Raw genomic sequence first — 16,471 nt, 5'->3', positions numbered from 1 at the left:
CTGCACTCTTAGAAAACAAGGTGCTATCTTGAACCTAAAAGGGTTCTTCGGCTGTCCCCATAGGAGAACCCTTTGAAGAACCCTTTTTGGTTCCATATAGAAGCCTTCTGGTTCGTAGAACCCTTTTTGGTTCCATGTAGAAACATTCCCACAGAGGGGTTCTACATGCAACCCAAAATAATTCTACCTGGAACCAAAAAGGGTTCTCCTATGAGGACAGCCGAAGAACCCCTTTCGATTTATTCATTTTCTAAGAGTGTAATATGACACTTTCCCACCTGGACAAAAGGAACACCTACATTAGAATAATATACTTTGACTACAGCTCAGCATTCAACACCATAGTGCCCTCCAAATGCATCACTAAGCTAAGGACCCTGGGATTAAACATCTCCCTCTGCAATTGTATACTGGACTTTCTGATGGGCCGTGCCAAGGTGGTGAGGGTAGACAACACGGAGGCCCCTCAGGGGTGTGTGCTTAGCCCCCTGCTGTACTCCCTCTTCACCCACAACTGTACAGTAGCACAGGACTCCAACACCATCATTAAGGTTGTTGACAACAGGACGGTGGTAGGCTTGATCACCGACAACGATGAGACAGCCTATAGGGAGGAGTTCAGAGACCTGGCAGTGCCAGGACAACAACCTCTCCCTCAACTTCAGCAAGACAAAGGAGCTGATCATGGACTACAGGAAACGGAGGGCCAAGCATGCCCCCATTCACATCGATGGGGCTGTAGTGGACACTCTCGAGAGCTTCGAGTTCCTCTGTGTCCACGTCACTAAGGACCTAGCAAGATCCAAACATGCCAACACAGTCGTGAAGAGAGCACAACAACGCCTCTTCCCCGTCAGAAGACTAAAAAGATTTGGCATGGGCCATCAGATTCTCAAAAAGTTCCACAGCTGTACCATCGAGAGCATCTTGACTGGTTGCATCACCACTTGTTATGGCAACTGCTCAGCTTCCAACTGCAAGGCGCTATAGAGGGTAGTGCGTACGGCCCAGTACATCAATGGGGCAGAGCTCCCATCCATCCAGGACCTCTATACCAGGCGGTGTCAGAGGAAGGCCCTAAAAATTGTCAAAGACTCCAGCCACCCAAGTCACAGTCTGTTCTCTCTGCTACCGTATGGCAAGCTGTACCGGAGCGCCAAGTCTGGGACTAAAAGGCTTCTGAACAGCTTCTACCCCAAAGCCATAAGACTGCTGAATAGTTAATTAAACGGCTGTCTGGACTCCCCCCACCTACATGTACATAGCACTTCAATCAATCAATCACCTAACCAAACCTACATGTACATATTACCTCAATCACCCCAACTACCTTATACCCCAGTACACTGACCTTGTATATAGCCTGTATATAGCCTGTATATAGCCTGTATATAGCCTGTATATAGCCTGTATATAGCCTGTATATAGCCTGTATATAACCTGTATATAGCCTGTATATAGCCTGTATATAGCCTGTATATAGCCTGTATATAGCCTGTATATAGCCTGTATATAGCCTGTATATAGCCTGTATATAGCCTGTATATAGCCTGTATATAGCCTGTATATAGCCTGTATATAGCCTGTATATAGCCTGTATATAGCCTGTATATAGCCTGTATATAGCCTGTATATAGCCTGTATATAGCCTGTATATAGCCTGTATATAGCCTTGCTAACGTTATTTTATTTTGTTATTTTATCTTGTTATTTTATTGTTACTATTTTAGTTTTATCCATTTGTTAAATTTCATACTTTTTAACTGCATTGTTGGTTAAGGGCTTGTAAGTAAGCATTTCACAGTAAGGTCTACTACACCTGTTGTATTCAGCATTTCACAGTAAGGTCTACTACACCTGTTGTATTCAGCGCATGTGACAAATAACAATGTTTTTGATTTGATTTGACATGTTAAATGGTCTTTGAAATTTCCAGGGCAATTTACCAGATTTATAGCTACTACCATTCTAACTCAATTATGCCTAAACTGCTCCTTTTCCAGATAAACACAATGTCATTTCAGGACATTATATATTTTTTATTTTCTTTTTTATTTCACCTTTATTTAACCAGGTAGGCAAGTTGAGAACAAGTTCTCATTTACAATTGCGACCTGGCCAAGATAAAGCAAAGCAGTTCGACAGATACAACGACACAGAGTTACACATGGAGTAAAACAAACATACAGTCAATAATACAGTATAAACAAGTCTATATACGATGTGAGCAAATGAGGTGAGAAGGGAGGTAAAGGCAAAAAAAAAGGCCATGGTGGCAAAGTAAATACAATATAGCAAGTAAAACACAGGAATGGTAGATTTGCAGTGGAAGAATGTGCAAAGTAGAAATAAAAATAATGGGGTGCAAAGGAGCATAATAAATAAATAAAATAAATATAGTAGGGAAAGAGGTAGTTGTTTGGGCTAAATATATATATACATACTGACAATTCTTGTTTGATATTTACAATGCTATATGGTGAGTTTCTATATGTATTGCTGTTGTGTATTGTATTGCAGTATCACCATTTCACAACCGTTTTATTGAGAACTACACTACATATCTAGGTAGGGAGGAGGAAGGGGAGGGTACGGAGGAGGAAGGGGAGGGTAGAGAGGAGGAAGGGGAGGATAGGGAGGAGGAAGGGGAGGGTAGGGAGGGTAGGGGAGGGTAGGGAGGAGGAAGGGGAGGGTAGGTAGGGAGGAGGAAGGGGAGGGTAGGGAGGGGAGGGGAGGGAGGAGGAAGGGGAGGGTAGGGTGGAGGAAGGGGAGGGTAGGTAGGGGAGGGTAGGGAGGAGGAAGGGGAGGGTACGGAGGGGGAAGGGGAGGATAGGGAGGAGGAAGGGGAGGGTAGGGAGGGGAGGGTAGGGGAGGGTAGGGAGGAGGAAGGGGAGGGTAGGTAGGGAGGAGGAAGGGGAGGGTAGGGAGGGGAGGGTAGGGAGGAGGAAGGGGAGGGTAGGTAGGGAGGAGGAAGGGGAGGGTAGGGAGGAGGAAGGGGAGGGTAGGGAGGAGGAAGGGGTAGGGTAGGTAGGGAGGAGGAAGGGGAGGGTAGGGAGGGAGGAGGAAGGGGAGGGTAGGGAAGGGAGGAGGAAGGGGAGGGTAGGGTAGGGAGGAGGAAGGGGAGGGTAGGGAGAAGGAAGGGGAGGGTAGGGAGGGGAGAGGAGGGTTAGGTAGAGAGGAGAGGAGAGGGGTAGGTAGGATAGGAGGTTAGGGAAGGGAGGAGGAAGGGGAGGGTGGGGAGGGGAGGGGAGGGGTAGGTAGGGAGGAGGAAGGGGATGCTTCGCCATGTTGTGGCCACAGCTCCATACTGAATGACTGGCTAGGGGTCTGGTAGATAGCTGTGTTGTGATCAGGCCTCCATACTAAATGACTGGTTAGGGGTCTGGTAGAGAGGTGTGTTGTGGTCAGGCCTCCATACTGAATGGCTGGCTAGGGGTCTGGTAGAGAGGTGTGTTGTGGTCAGGCCTCCATACTGAATAGCTGGCTAGGGGTCTGGTAGATAGCTGTATTGTGGTCAGGCCTCCATACTGAATGGCTGGCTAGGGTTCTGGTAGAGAGGTGTGTTGTGGTCAGGCCTCTGTACTGAATGGATGGCTAGGGGTCTGGTAGAGAGGTGTATTGTGATCAGGCCTCCATACTGAATGGATGGCTAGGGTTCTGTTAGAGAGGTGTGTTGTGGTCAGGCCTCCATACTGAATGGATGGCTAGGGGTCTGGTAGAGAGGTGTGTTGTGATCAGGCCTCCATACTGAATGGATGGCTAGGGGTCTGGTAGAGAGGTGTGTTGTGATCAGGCCTCCATACTGAATGGATGGCTAGGGGTCTGGTAGAGAGGTGTGTTGTGGTCAGGCCTCCATACTGAATGGATGGCTAGGGGTCTGGTAGAGAGGTGTGTTGTGATCAGGCCTCCATACTGAATGGATGGCTAGGGGTCTGGTAGAGAGGTGTGTTGTGGTCAGGCCTCCATACTGAATGGATGGCTAGGGGTCTGGTAGAGAGGTGTGTTGTGATCAGGCCTCCATACTGAATGGATGGCTAGGGGTCTGGTAGAGAGGTGTGTTGTGGTCAGGCCTCCATACTGAATGGATGGCTAGGGGTCTTGTAGAGAGGTGTGTTGTCAGCTGGCATGCTGAGGTCTGAGAGGAGGCAGGATGTTTGGTATTCTGTGTGTGAGAGAGTGTGTAGAGGGGAACCACAAACAGACAGCTCCCTGTTGGCCTGTGACTGACTGACAGACTACTCCTTAGTGAGCCCAGAAACCCCTGCTGCTTCCTGCCTGTTTATGCCATTCTCTCTTCCTTTGTTGTTTACTTTCGTTTCAGTGAGTGCCTATGTGTATTCTTGTGGCATGTGCTTCCAGGAGAGTACATACAGTGTTTTGTGGAGCACAGTGCAAATGATGTTGTCGTGGCTATCGAACACTGTGCATGCAGGGAAGCACACATTGTATGTTGTTTGCATGTGATTTGGATCTCCCTTAAGTTACAGGTGTGTGTGCGTGTGAAACAGTGATATCATTAAAAACCCTCAACCAGCTGCCTGCTTGGCCCTCTGCCAGGAGACTCTGCTGGCACCATAACATGATTTGTTGTAAATAAATATATGCTCTAGCAATCCACCCTCCCTACATCCACACTAGAGGAGCTGAATGATCATTCAAACTGGATTCTCCTTTTCTCACCATGTTGTAGCCTGTTCCATTATATCCTGTGGGGTTGGTTGTTAGAGATGGTCTGACTTCAAGTAATTCATGGCGTTTAATATGAGTTCCTAATGTGTAAAATCATAGTCATTGTCACAATAATACAAAGATGAGTTGGTGTGCCTCTGTAAATGACTATGGCAGACATTTCTCCTGGAGATCACAGATATGCAACTGCTTTGGTCCAAAAGGATTTGCTAGGATTTTACATTTACTACTTGCTCTGTGGAGACTCATTCTACACAAAGCCTGCCTCTCTACTTGCTCTGTAGAGACTCATTCTACACAAAGCCTGCCTCTCTACTTGCTCTGTGGAGACTCATTCTACACAAAGCCTGCCTCTCTACTTGCTCTGTAGAGACTCATTCTACACAAAGCCTGCCTCTCTACTTGCTCTGTAGAGACTCATTCTACACAAAGCCTGCCTCTCTACTTGCTCTGTAGAGACTCATTCTACACAAAGCCTGCCTCTCTACTTGCTCTGTAGAGACTCATTCTACACGAAGCCTGCCTCTCTACTTGCTCTGTAGAGACTCATTCTACACGAAGCCTGCCTCTCTACTTGCTCTGTAGAGACTCATTCTACACAAAGCCTGCCTCTCTACTTGCTCTGTAGAGACTCCTTCTACACAAAGCCTGCCTCTCTACTTGCTCTGTAGAGACTCATTCTACTCCTCTCTACTTGCTCTGTAGAGACTCATTGCCTGCCTCTACTTGCTCTGTAGAGACTCATTCTACACAAAGCCTGCCTCTCTACTTGCTCTGTAGAGACTCATTCTACACAAAGCCTGCCTCTCCTGCCTCTCTACTTGCTCTGCTCTGTAGAGACTCATTCTACACAAAGTCTGCCTCTCTACTTGCTCTGTAGAGACTCCTTCTACACAAAGCCTGCCTCTCTACTTGCTCTGTAGAGACTCATTCTACACAAAGCCTGCCTCTCTACTTGCTCTGTAGAGACTCATTCTACACGAAGTCTGCCTCTCTACTTGCTCTGTAGAGACTCATTCTACATTGAAGTCTGCCTCTCTACTTGCTCTGTAGAGACCAACTGGCTCATTCCTGAATCAGCTCTGTGAGTCATTCTGCCTCACTTGACTACTTGCTCTGTAGAGACTCATGGTGCTGGACAGATCATTTAGCAAGTCTGCCTCTCTAAACAGGAAAGACATTGCTTGGAGGATTATTAGCATGATAATGGACAGCTGGACCAGGAGACTCCAGCTGTGGTGAGCTTTCTTTAGATTAAACTCTTCACACCAAAACGTGTTGGCCTTCTGGTGCTGGGAAAATCACTCAAGGTATTAAACTATCCAACTGTGGATCGATTGATTGTCTGTCTACATTGAGACAAACTACGTAGGTCGTCTTCAAGGGTCAGGCCCATGTTCGTCTACCTGCAGGTTATTGTGCATACAGCAGGAGTGTAAAATAAGACCAGCAATTATCATGGCATCTGTGTCAATGTGTTAATCTAGAGTATACTATACATGTCAGTGTGTTAATTTACAGTACACTATACATGTCAGTGTGTTAATCTACAGTATAATATACATGTCAGTGTGTTAATCTACAGTATACTATACATGCCAGTCTGTTAATTTACAGCTATACATGTCAATGTGTTAATCCTGCCTATACTATACATGTCTGTGTGTTAATCTACAGTATACTGCAGTGTGTTAATCTACTTGCTCTGTGTGTTAATCTACAGTATACTATACATGTCAGTGTGTTAATCTAGGTATACTATAGAGTGTGTTAATCTACAGTACATGTCAATGTGTTAATCTAGGCTATACATGTCTGTGTAATCTACAGTATACTATACATGTCAGTGTGAATCTAGAGTATACTATAGAGCAGGGAAAGACATCTGTCAATGGTTAGTAGCATTGGAGGATTATTAGCTATACATCAGTGTGTTAATGGATACTAGCTGGACCAGGAGGAGTAGGGTTAATCAGATCATTTAACCTGAATCAGCTGTGAGTGAGCTGTATACTTTACATGTCAATGTGTTAATCTAGTATACCTTATGGTGTTAATCTACTGGTGCTGTGTTACAGAAAATCATGTCAATGTGTTAATTAAATACTATACCAACTGTGTTAATCTACATATAATATTGTCTGTCTACATTGAGACAAACTATACATGTCTAGGTCAATGTGTTAATCTTCTATACATGTCTGTCAGGCCCATGTGTTAATCTACAGTCTACCTGCAGGTTATTGTGCATACAGCAGGAGTGTAAAATAAGACCAGCAATTATCATGGCATCTGTGTCAATGTGTTAATCTAGAGTATACTATACATGTCAGTGTGTTAATCTACAGTATACTATACATGTCAGTGTGTTAATCTACAGTATACTATACATGTCAGTGTGTTAATCTACAGTATACTATACATGTCATGTGTGTTAATCTACAGTATACTATACATGTCAGTGTGTTAATCTACAGTATACTATACATGTCTGTGTGTTAATCTACAGTATACTATACATGTCAGTGTGTTAATCTACAGTATACTATACATGTCTGTGTGTTAATCTACAGTATACTATACATGTCAGTGTGTTAATCTACAGTATACTATACATGTCAGTGTGTTAATCTACAGTATACTATACATGTCTATGTGTTAATCTACAGTATACTATACATGTCAGTGTGTTAATCTACAGTATACTATACATGTCAGTGTGTTAATCTACAGTATACTATACATGTCTATGTCAATGTGTTAATCTACAGTATACTATACATGTCTATGTCAATGTGTTAATCTACAGTATACTATACATGTCAGTGTGTTAATCTACAGTATACTATACATGTCAATGTGTTAATCTACAGTATACTATACATGTCAGTGTGTTAATCTACAGTATACTATACATGTCTGTGTGTTAATCCCGGGAATCGAACCCACTACCCTACTATACATGTCAATGTGTTAATCTACAGTATACTATACATGTCAGTGTCAATATACTATACATGTGTTAATCTACAGTATACTATACATGTCAATATGTTAATCTACAGTATACTATACATGTCTGTGTGTTAATCTACAGTATACTATACATGTCAATGTGTTAATCTACAGTATACTATACATGTCTGTGTGTTAATCTACAGTATACTATACATGTCAGTGTGTTAATCTACAGTATACTATACATGTCTGTGTGTTAATCTACAGTATACTATACATGTCAGTGTGTTAATCTACAGTATACTATACATGTCTGTGTGTTAATCTACAGTATACTATACATGTCAGTGTCAATGTGTTAATCAATGTACTAATACAGTGAGCATCAATGATACTGTACAAAGTTACACTAATACAATGTATTGGACATACAGTATAATACATTTAAAAGCCATTTAAGGCTACAGACCTGTGTTTTATTATTGCATTGAAACGCAGAGGGGTCTATTATTCTACGGTGTACGTCATTTCCTGTTTGATTGTCATTGTTTAATATATGATTGGAAAATGTTTTTGTAAGTCTCATTGTAGTATCACACTATCCTGGTGTATTGCCCTTGACTTGTGTTCTGTGCTCAGTGCTGTTGAAGCTTCATTTGGCTTTCATTATACCCCTGCTGGAGGATTTACACAGGGCTGCATGAACTCCATTTCTCCCTCTGTATTTTTACTCAGCTATAGCTTATAGTTCTAGTCCTGGTGTATTCCGCCGGGTTGCTTAGCAACACCATTTTTAAAGTCCAGAGCATATCTTTGCATATACATTACAGTGGATGGCGTACAGTACAGGGAGGCTGTAGGGACGGAGGAGGAGATTGGCACACGTTTAAAAGCTGGTACGACGGCAAATATTCTACAAGGAAAGAACGAGATTATATTTGTTTCATTTCTTATATGTGTAATGGTGCAGTGGAGGCTGGTGAGGGGAGGACGGCTCATAATAATGTCTGGAACGGAGCAAATGAAATGGCATCAAACACATTGAAACCATGTGTTTGATGTATTTGATACCATTCCACCTATTCCACTCCAGCCATTACCGCGATACCGTCCTCCCCAATTAAGGTGCCACCAGCCTCCTGTGGTATGGTGATACTGCCGAAACAGTACTTACTGATAATGATAAATGCTGCTGCTACACAGCAGATGGGTTTTTGTGAAGCTACTGCTCACACAAGAAAAGCCTGGATGATGGAGGAGGCTTGGTTTATCTCATCTCCGATGCAATCATGAACTTGATCAAGGGGCAATGGCTTTTTACTGTAAGACTCATGATTGGTGAAGGAGAATGAGAATGAGCTGTACAGACTGAGCAGACAGTGAAAGAGATTGAGCTGTGCAGATTGAGCAGACAGTGAAGGAGTGTATGAACAGAGGGGTAGATATTAGGAGGAAAAAGGGGGTCTCCCCTGCCAATTTGGGTCACTTATTAATACTGCAGAAAGCCCTCTGTTCTCGGAGAGAAAGAGAGCATTTATTTGGCAAAGCAGCATTGTTATCTTGCTGACTGCCTGCCATCTCACTTTCATTACTGGGGAGAGTAGCTTGTGTCAATGTGACCTCTCTCTCCTCCCCAACCTCCTCCCTCTGTACCATGCCCACCATCACCCTTTCACCTACCACCTTCCTTCCTTCCTTCCTTCCTTCCTTCCTTCCTTCCTTCCTTCCTTCCTTCCTTCCTTCCTTCCTTCCTTCCTTCCTTCCTTCCTTCCTTCCTTCCTTCCTTCCTTCCTTCCTTCCTTCCCTCCCTCCCTCCCTCCCTCCCTCCCTCCCTCCCTCCCACCTACCATCTTCCTTCCTTCCCTCCCTACCACCCACCCTCATCCCACCTTACCACCCACCTTCATCCCTCCCTACCACCCACCCTCATCCCTCCCTACCACCCCTGTAGGTATGAAAAATATATTTCAAAATCATTTGATGAATCAGTGAATTTGGCCTTTACTGCTATAGCCCATAGAAACGCATTGAATAACACATTCGTACATGGCATAACAGACAGTCAAGAAAAATCTATCATAAGGAATAAGGTTTTTAAGTATCGTTTGAATTCTAGGTGGGATACTCAGGCATCTTTCTAGAGCTATCTTCATTTGATCAATCCGTTGTCACAGGGAACTTTCCTGCTCAGCAGGAAATGCTAATTGGAGTGTACTCAATGTTTAGAAAGGCCCCAACAACCCCATACAAAAATGTCCAATAATAATAATCATTCACATTTCCTGTCACTGCAGAATTATTTTCCTGCTGTGAGAAGCAGGGTCAAATTAAGATAGCACACCTGTAATGTTTCCTGCGTCGTGAAACTATCTGTCTGCGTGTTTGGCTTTCAGATCACCAGAAGCTGGACAGAGAGGCCAGGATCTGCCGACTGCTGAAGCACTCCAATATCGGTGAGTTCTGTAGCAGACCGATCAGGTCATGCAGGCTTCCTCATCCTACTCCCACTCTTTCAGTATATATCATAAGCTCTATGGCAAATACAGATTGGAAACACACAAAAAGTACTATGATCCATAAAAATGTGTTCTATTTCTTTTCACTATTGATTGGCTTGATTCCACAATATCAGTTTTCCTTTGAGTCACATTACACACATTCTTTCACACTACCTATGAAGTAGTTCGGATTGGGACACTTCAGAAATATACCTCACTAGCCTTGGGTCAGATTGTCTTGAGAGCATAGTAAACTTTCAGTTCACTATAGTACAGTATTGACGTCATCTGCTTCCTTTGAGCTGAATCATGTACCCAGTGAAAGTGCAACAGTCATCCAGAGAGATAGAAAGCTAGCTCGTTATTGTGGTTCCTGAGTGTACAGCTGGCACCATCAGACCACAGTGTGTAATTTACTGATTAACAGGCTGAGAAGCACTTTTCTACTTTTCTTAGCCCCACACGTGTTTAATAATGCATCCCACTCGCTGCCACGGACAAGAGCAGCTGCATTATTAATCCAAAGATATTTTCATCATTTTCAGAGAGAGAGAGAGAGAGAGAGAGAGAGAGAGAGAGAGAGAGAGAGAGAGAGAGAGAGAGAGAGAGAGAGAGAGAGAGAGAGAGAGAGAGAGAGAGAGAGAGAGAGAGAGAGAGAGAGAGAGAGACAGAGAGAGAGAGAGAGAGAGAGAGAGAGAGAGAGAGAGAGAGAGAGAGAGAGAGAGAGAGAGAGAGAGAGAGAGAGAGAGAGAGAGAGAGAGGGAGGGAGGGAGGGAGAGAGAGAGAGCACGGCTCAACTGTATGTCTAAACCAGCCTCTGAGTGGTCAGAGAGAGAACTAATGCAATTGTGACCTATGGATGCCCTCAGGGCAGGTTGTATGCTGCTTTGTGATCTGTCAGGGATAGAGAGAGGATAGAGAGAGCATAGAGAGAGGATAGAGAGATGATATAGAGAGGGGGATATAGAGAGGATAGAGAGAGGATAGAGATGATATAGAGGGGATAGAGATGATATAGAGAGGATAGAGATGATATAGAGGGGATACAGAGAGGATCGAGAGACGATATAGAGAGGGATATATAAAGAGGATATAGGGAGGAGGATAGAAAGAGGATAGAGAGAGGATAGAGAGGGATAGAGAGGATATAGAGAGGATAGAGAGAGGATAGAGAGTGGATATAGAGAGGATAGAGAGTGGATAGAGAGAGGGATAGAGAGGATATATAGAGAGGATAGAGAGAGGATATAGATAGGATAGAGAGAGGATTGAGAGAGGGTTAGAGATGACATAGAGATGATAGATAGATATAAGATTGAGATAGGATAGGGAGAGGATATAAAGGGATAGAGAGAATAGAGAGAGGAGAGATGATAGAGAGAGTAGAGAGGAGAGAGGACAGAGAGAAGATAGAGAGAGGATAAATGAGGATATAGAGAGGATAGAGAGGACAGAGAGCGGATATAAAGGAATAGAGAGAATAGAGAGAGAATAAAGAGAAGATATAAAGAGGATTGAGAGAGGGATAGAGATGATATAGAGAGGATAGAGAGAGGATATAGAGAAGGATAGATAGAGGATAGAGTGAGGATAGAGAGTGGATAGATAGATGATTTAGAGTGGGATAGAGAGAGGGATATAGAGAGGATAGAGAGAAGGATAGAGAGTGATAGAGAGGATATAGAGAGTATAGAGAGAGGGAAGAGATTATATAGAGAGAATAGGTAGATTAGGATAGGGAACCAACCATGCCCACACCCCATATAGGCCCCTTCAGATCAGATTTATGCCCCCCCCCCCAAAAAAAAATGGCCTCAACATGAGAGTCAAACCTACGCTCAGGCTGTGAGAAGGCAATCAGTCCCAACCCCAACTCTTACACTAGCCCAAGCCAATGGCATGTACCAGATGCTCAGCAGGCTCTGCTCACATTTACTGGTCTGAGTCCAAACCACACAACCAACAACATTGGACACTTTATGGAACACAAAGCCTTCACTATCTCATCCTGGAATATCCAAGGCCTGAGGTCATCTGCCTTTGGCCTAAAGAGCAGGAACCTGGACTGCACCACATAAATAAGAAATACAGACATTGTCATCCTAGAAGAAACATGGTATAGAGGAAATGGACCCAATGGTTGCCCTCTAGGTTACAGAGAGATGGTAGTCCCATCCACCAAACTAGCAGGTGTGAAACAGGGAAGAGACTCAGGGGGTATGCTAATTTGGTATAGAGCAGCCTTAACCCACTCTATTAAATGAGGAACATTTTAGGAACATTTTACATTTGGCTAGAAATTCAAAAGGAAATGATCTCAACAGAGAAAAATGTCCTCCTGTGTGCTACCCATATCCCCCCACTAGAATCCCCATACTTTAATGAAGGTAACTTCTCCATCCTTGAGGGGAAAATCAATCATTTCCAGGCCCAGGGACATGTCTGTGGCAACCTAAATGCCAGAACTGGACAAGAACCTGACACCCTCAGCACACAGGGGGACAAACACCTACCTGGAGGGCCTCCCGAGTGGCGCAGTGGTCTAAGGCACTGCAGTTGCTAGCTGTGCCTCTAGAGATCCTGGTTCGAGTCCAGGCTCTGTCACAGCCAGCCGTGACCGGGAGACCCAATGGCCGGTGCACAATTGGCCAAACGGCTTCGGTTTGGGGAGGGTCTGGCTGGCAGGGAGCAGGGATGTCCTTGTCCCATTGCTCTCTAGTGACACCTGTGGTAGGCCGGGCGCATGCGCGCTGACATGGTCGCCAGGTGTACAGTGTTTCCTCCGACACATTGGTGTGGCTGGCTTCCGGCATTGTGTCAAGAAGCAGTGTGGAGAGGTCAGTACAGGTGCATCAAAGCAGGGGCCGAGAGACTGAAAACAGCTTCTATCTCAAGGCCATCAGACTGTTAAACAGCCACCACTAACATTGACTGCCAACATACTGACTCAACTCCAGCCACTTTAATAATAAAAAATGGATGTAAAAAATATATCATTTAAACAATGCAACTTTATATGTATATACTGTACGGCCATCTCTCATCGCTCATCCATATATTTATATGTACATATTCTTATTCATTCTTTACATTTGTGTAGTTGTTGTGAAATTGTTAGATTACTTGTTAGATATTACTGCACCGTCGGAACTAGAAGCACAAGCATTTCGCTATACTCACATTAACATCTGCTAACCATGTGTATGTGACCAGTAAAATTTGATTTGATTTGGCTTGGTTGGGTGATGTTTTGGAGGACACACGGCTCTCGACCTTTGTCTCTCCCGAGTCTGTACGGGAGTTGCAACGATGAGACAAAACTAACTACCAATTGACTACCACGAAAATTGGGGAGAAAAGAGGGCAAAAGTTCAAAAATAACAAGTAAAACACCTACCTGGAGGTGACAGCATTCCCTCCCCCATATGGCATTCCCTCCCCCATATGGCATTCCCTCCCCCATATGGCATTCCCACCCCCATATGGCCTCCTAGGCACCATTACGACAACATAACAAACAAAAACGGGTCACAACTCCTGCAGCTCTGTCGCACGCTGGGTCTGTACATAGTCAATGGTAGGCTTCGAGGGGACTCCTACGGTAGTTACACCTATAGCTCATCTCTTGGCAGTAGACTACATTATCACTGACCTCAACCCAGAGTCTCTCAGAGCATTGACAGTCAGCCCACAAACACCCCGATCAGATCACAGCAAAATCACAGTCTACTTGAACAGAGCAAAACTCAATTGTGAAGCATCAAAGCCAAAGTAACTGAATAATATTAAGAAATGCTATAGATGGAAGGAAAGTAGTGTGGAAATTTACCAAAAAACTATAAGGCAACAAAAAATGCAATCCCTTTTAGACATCTTCCTGGACAAAACAATTCACTGTAATAGTGAAGATGTAAACTTGGCAGTAGAAAACCTAAACAGTATATTTGACCTCTCAGCTTTCCTATCAAATCAAAAAATGTTAGGCAGAACAATGACAAATGATTTGATGAAGAATGCAAAAGCCTAAGAAAGAAATTGAAAACCTATCCAACCACAAACATAGAAACCCAGAATACCTGAGTCTACGCCTTCACTATGGTGAATCACTAAAACAATACAGAAATACACTACCGAAAAAGAAGGAACATCACGTCAGAAATCTGCTCAATGTAATTGAAGAGTCCATAGACTCTAAACACTTCTGGGAAAATTGGAAAACACTAAACAAACAACAACACAAATAATTATTTATCCAAAACGGATAAGAAGAAACAGCAAAAACATGATCAAATACTGAAACAAATGTCATCGGGAGAAGGAGGTGAGGACCAAGGTGCAGCGTTGTACGTGTTTATTTTTATTTATGTCACGTGACAGTACCCCCCTGTAAAGGTGCGGACTCCGGCCCCAAAACCTGAACCTATAGGGGAGGGTCTGGGTGGGCATTTCACCGCGGTGGCGGCTCTGGTGTGAGACGTAGACCCCACTCAACCTTAGTCTTGGCCCACTTAGGTGGCGCCTCTGGGGTGGCGACCCTTGCAGCTGACTCCGAACTGGGGACCCGTACAGCGGGCCCCGAATAGGAGGGAGACTCTGGTGGCGCCGGACAGGTGGGAGACTCTGGCGGCTCCGGACAGGAGGGAGACTTGATTCTGGGAGCAGGCACAGGACTCACTAGGCTGGGGAGACCTACAGGCGGCCTCTTCCTTGGCCGAGGCACCAGATGCACAGGGCCTTGGAGGCGCACTGGAGGCCTTGAGCAACAAGCCTGCACAACCTGTCCTGGATGGATACCCCCTGTAGCCCGGCAAGTGCGGAGAGTTGGAACAGGCCGCACTGGGCTGTGCTGGCGAACCGGGGACACCGTGCGTAGGGCTGGTGCGGTATAACCCCGGTCGAGGAAACGCACTGGAGACCAGATGCGCTGAGCCGGCATCATCCCTCCTGGCTCGATGCCCACTCTATCCGTGCACACTGGGGACACCGTGCGCTTCACTGCATAACACGGCGCCTGCCCGGTCACTCTCTCGCCACAGTAAGCACGGGGAGTTGGCTCAGGTCTCCTACCTGACTTCGCCAATCTCCCTGTGTGCTCCCCCCAAAAAAATTCTGGGGCTGCCTCTCGTGCACGTTACCTTGAGCCAATTCCTCGTAGTGTCGCCGCTCCGCTCTACAAAAACAGAAAACAACTGCCCACCAACACAGGTGGGAACAGGCTACCTAAGTATGGTTCTCAGTCAGAAACAACTATTGACAGCTGCCTCTGATTGGGAACCATACCAGGCCAAACACATAGAAATACAACACACAGAACAAAATATAGAATGAAAAACATAGAATTCCCACCCCAACTCACGCCCTGACCAAACCAAAATAGAGACATAGAGACGTTCTTTGCTTTACGGAAACATGGCTTACTGGGAAGATGTTATCCAGGGCGGTGCAGCCAACGGGTTTCTCCACGCATCGCGCGGACAGAAACAAACATCTCTCTGGTAAGAAGAGTGGCGGGGGCGTATGCCTCATGACTAACGGGACATGGTGTGATGAAGGAAACATACAGGAACTCAAATCCTTCTGTTCACCTGATTTAGAATTCCTCACAATCAAATGTAGACCGCATTATCTTCCAAGAGAATTCTCTTCGATTATAATCACAGCCGTATATATCCCCCAAGCAGACACATCGATGGCTCTGAACGAACTTTATTTAACTCTTTGCAAACTGGAAAACATTTATCCGGAGGCTGCATTCATTGTAGCTGGGGATTTTAACAAAGCCAATCTGAAAACAAGACTCCCTAAATTTTATCAGCATATCGATTGCGCAACCAGGGGTGGTAAAACCTTGGATCATTGTTACTCTAACTTCCGCGACGCATATAAGGCCCTGCCCCGCCCCCTTTCGGAAAAGCTGACCACGACTCCATTTTGCTGATCCCTGCCTACAGGCAGAAATTAAAACAAGAGGCTCCCATGCTGAGGTCTGTCCAACGCTGGTCAGACCAAGCTGACTCTACACTCCAAGACTGCTTCCATCACGTGGACTGGGACATGTTTCGTATTGCGTCAGATGGGAATATTGACGAATACGCTGATTCGGTGTGCGAGTTCATTAGAACGTGCGTCGAAGATGTCGTTCCCATAGCAACGATAAAAACATTCCCTAACCAGAAACCGTGGATTGATGGCAGCATTCGCGTGAAACTGAAAGCGCGAACCACTGCTTTTAATCAGGGCAAGGTGTCTGGCAACATGACTGAATACAAACAGTGCAGCTATTCCCTCCGCAAGGCTATTAAACAAGCTAAGCGTCAATACAGAGA

General features: G+C 44.8%; 1 protein-coding gene across 8 annotated transcripts in view; it reads left to right on the top strand.

Annotated features, from left to right (window-relative positions):
• The window catches only part of camk2a (calcium/calmodulin-dependent protein kinase II alpha), a 133,884-nt gene that overhangs the window by 18,206 nt on the left and 99,207 nt on the right, over nucleotides 1-16,471 (top strand). For all 8 annotated transcript variants that reach the window (XM_052520665.1, XM_052520671.1, XM_052520670.1 and 5 more), the window contains exon 3: nucleotides 10,041-10,100. In XM_052520665.1, coding sequence (XP_052376625.1) covers nucleotides 10,041-10,100 — 60 coding nt within the window. The remainder of the gene's footprint in view (nucleotides 1-10,040; nucleotides 10,101-16,471) is intronic.

The sequence above is a fragment of the Oncorhynchus keta genome, chromosome 6 (assembly GCF_023373465.1).
Source record: "Oncorhynchus keta strain PuntledgeMale-10-30-2019 chromosome 6, Oket_V2, whole genome shotgun sequence".
NCBI classification, from domain to species: Eukaryota; Metazoa; Chordata; class Actinopteri; order Salmoniformes; family Salmonidae; genus Oncorhynchus; species Oncorhynchus keta.
Note: the sequence above shows the minus strand (reverse complement) of the source record. Positions and strands in the feature narration are given on the sequence as shown.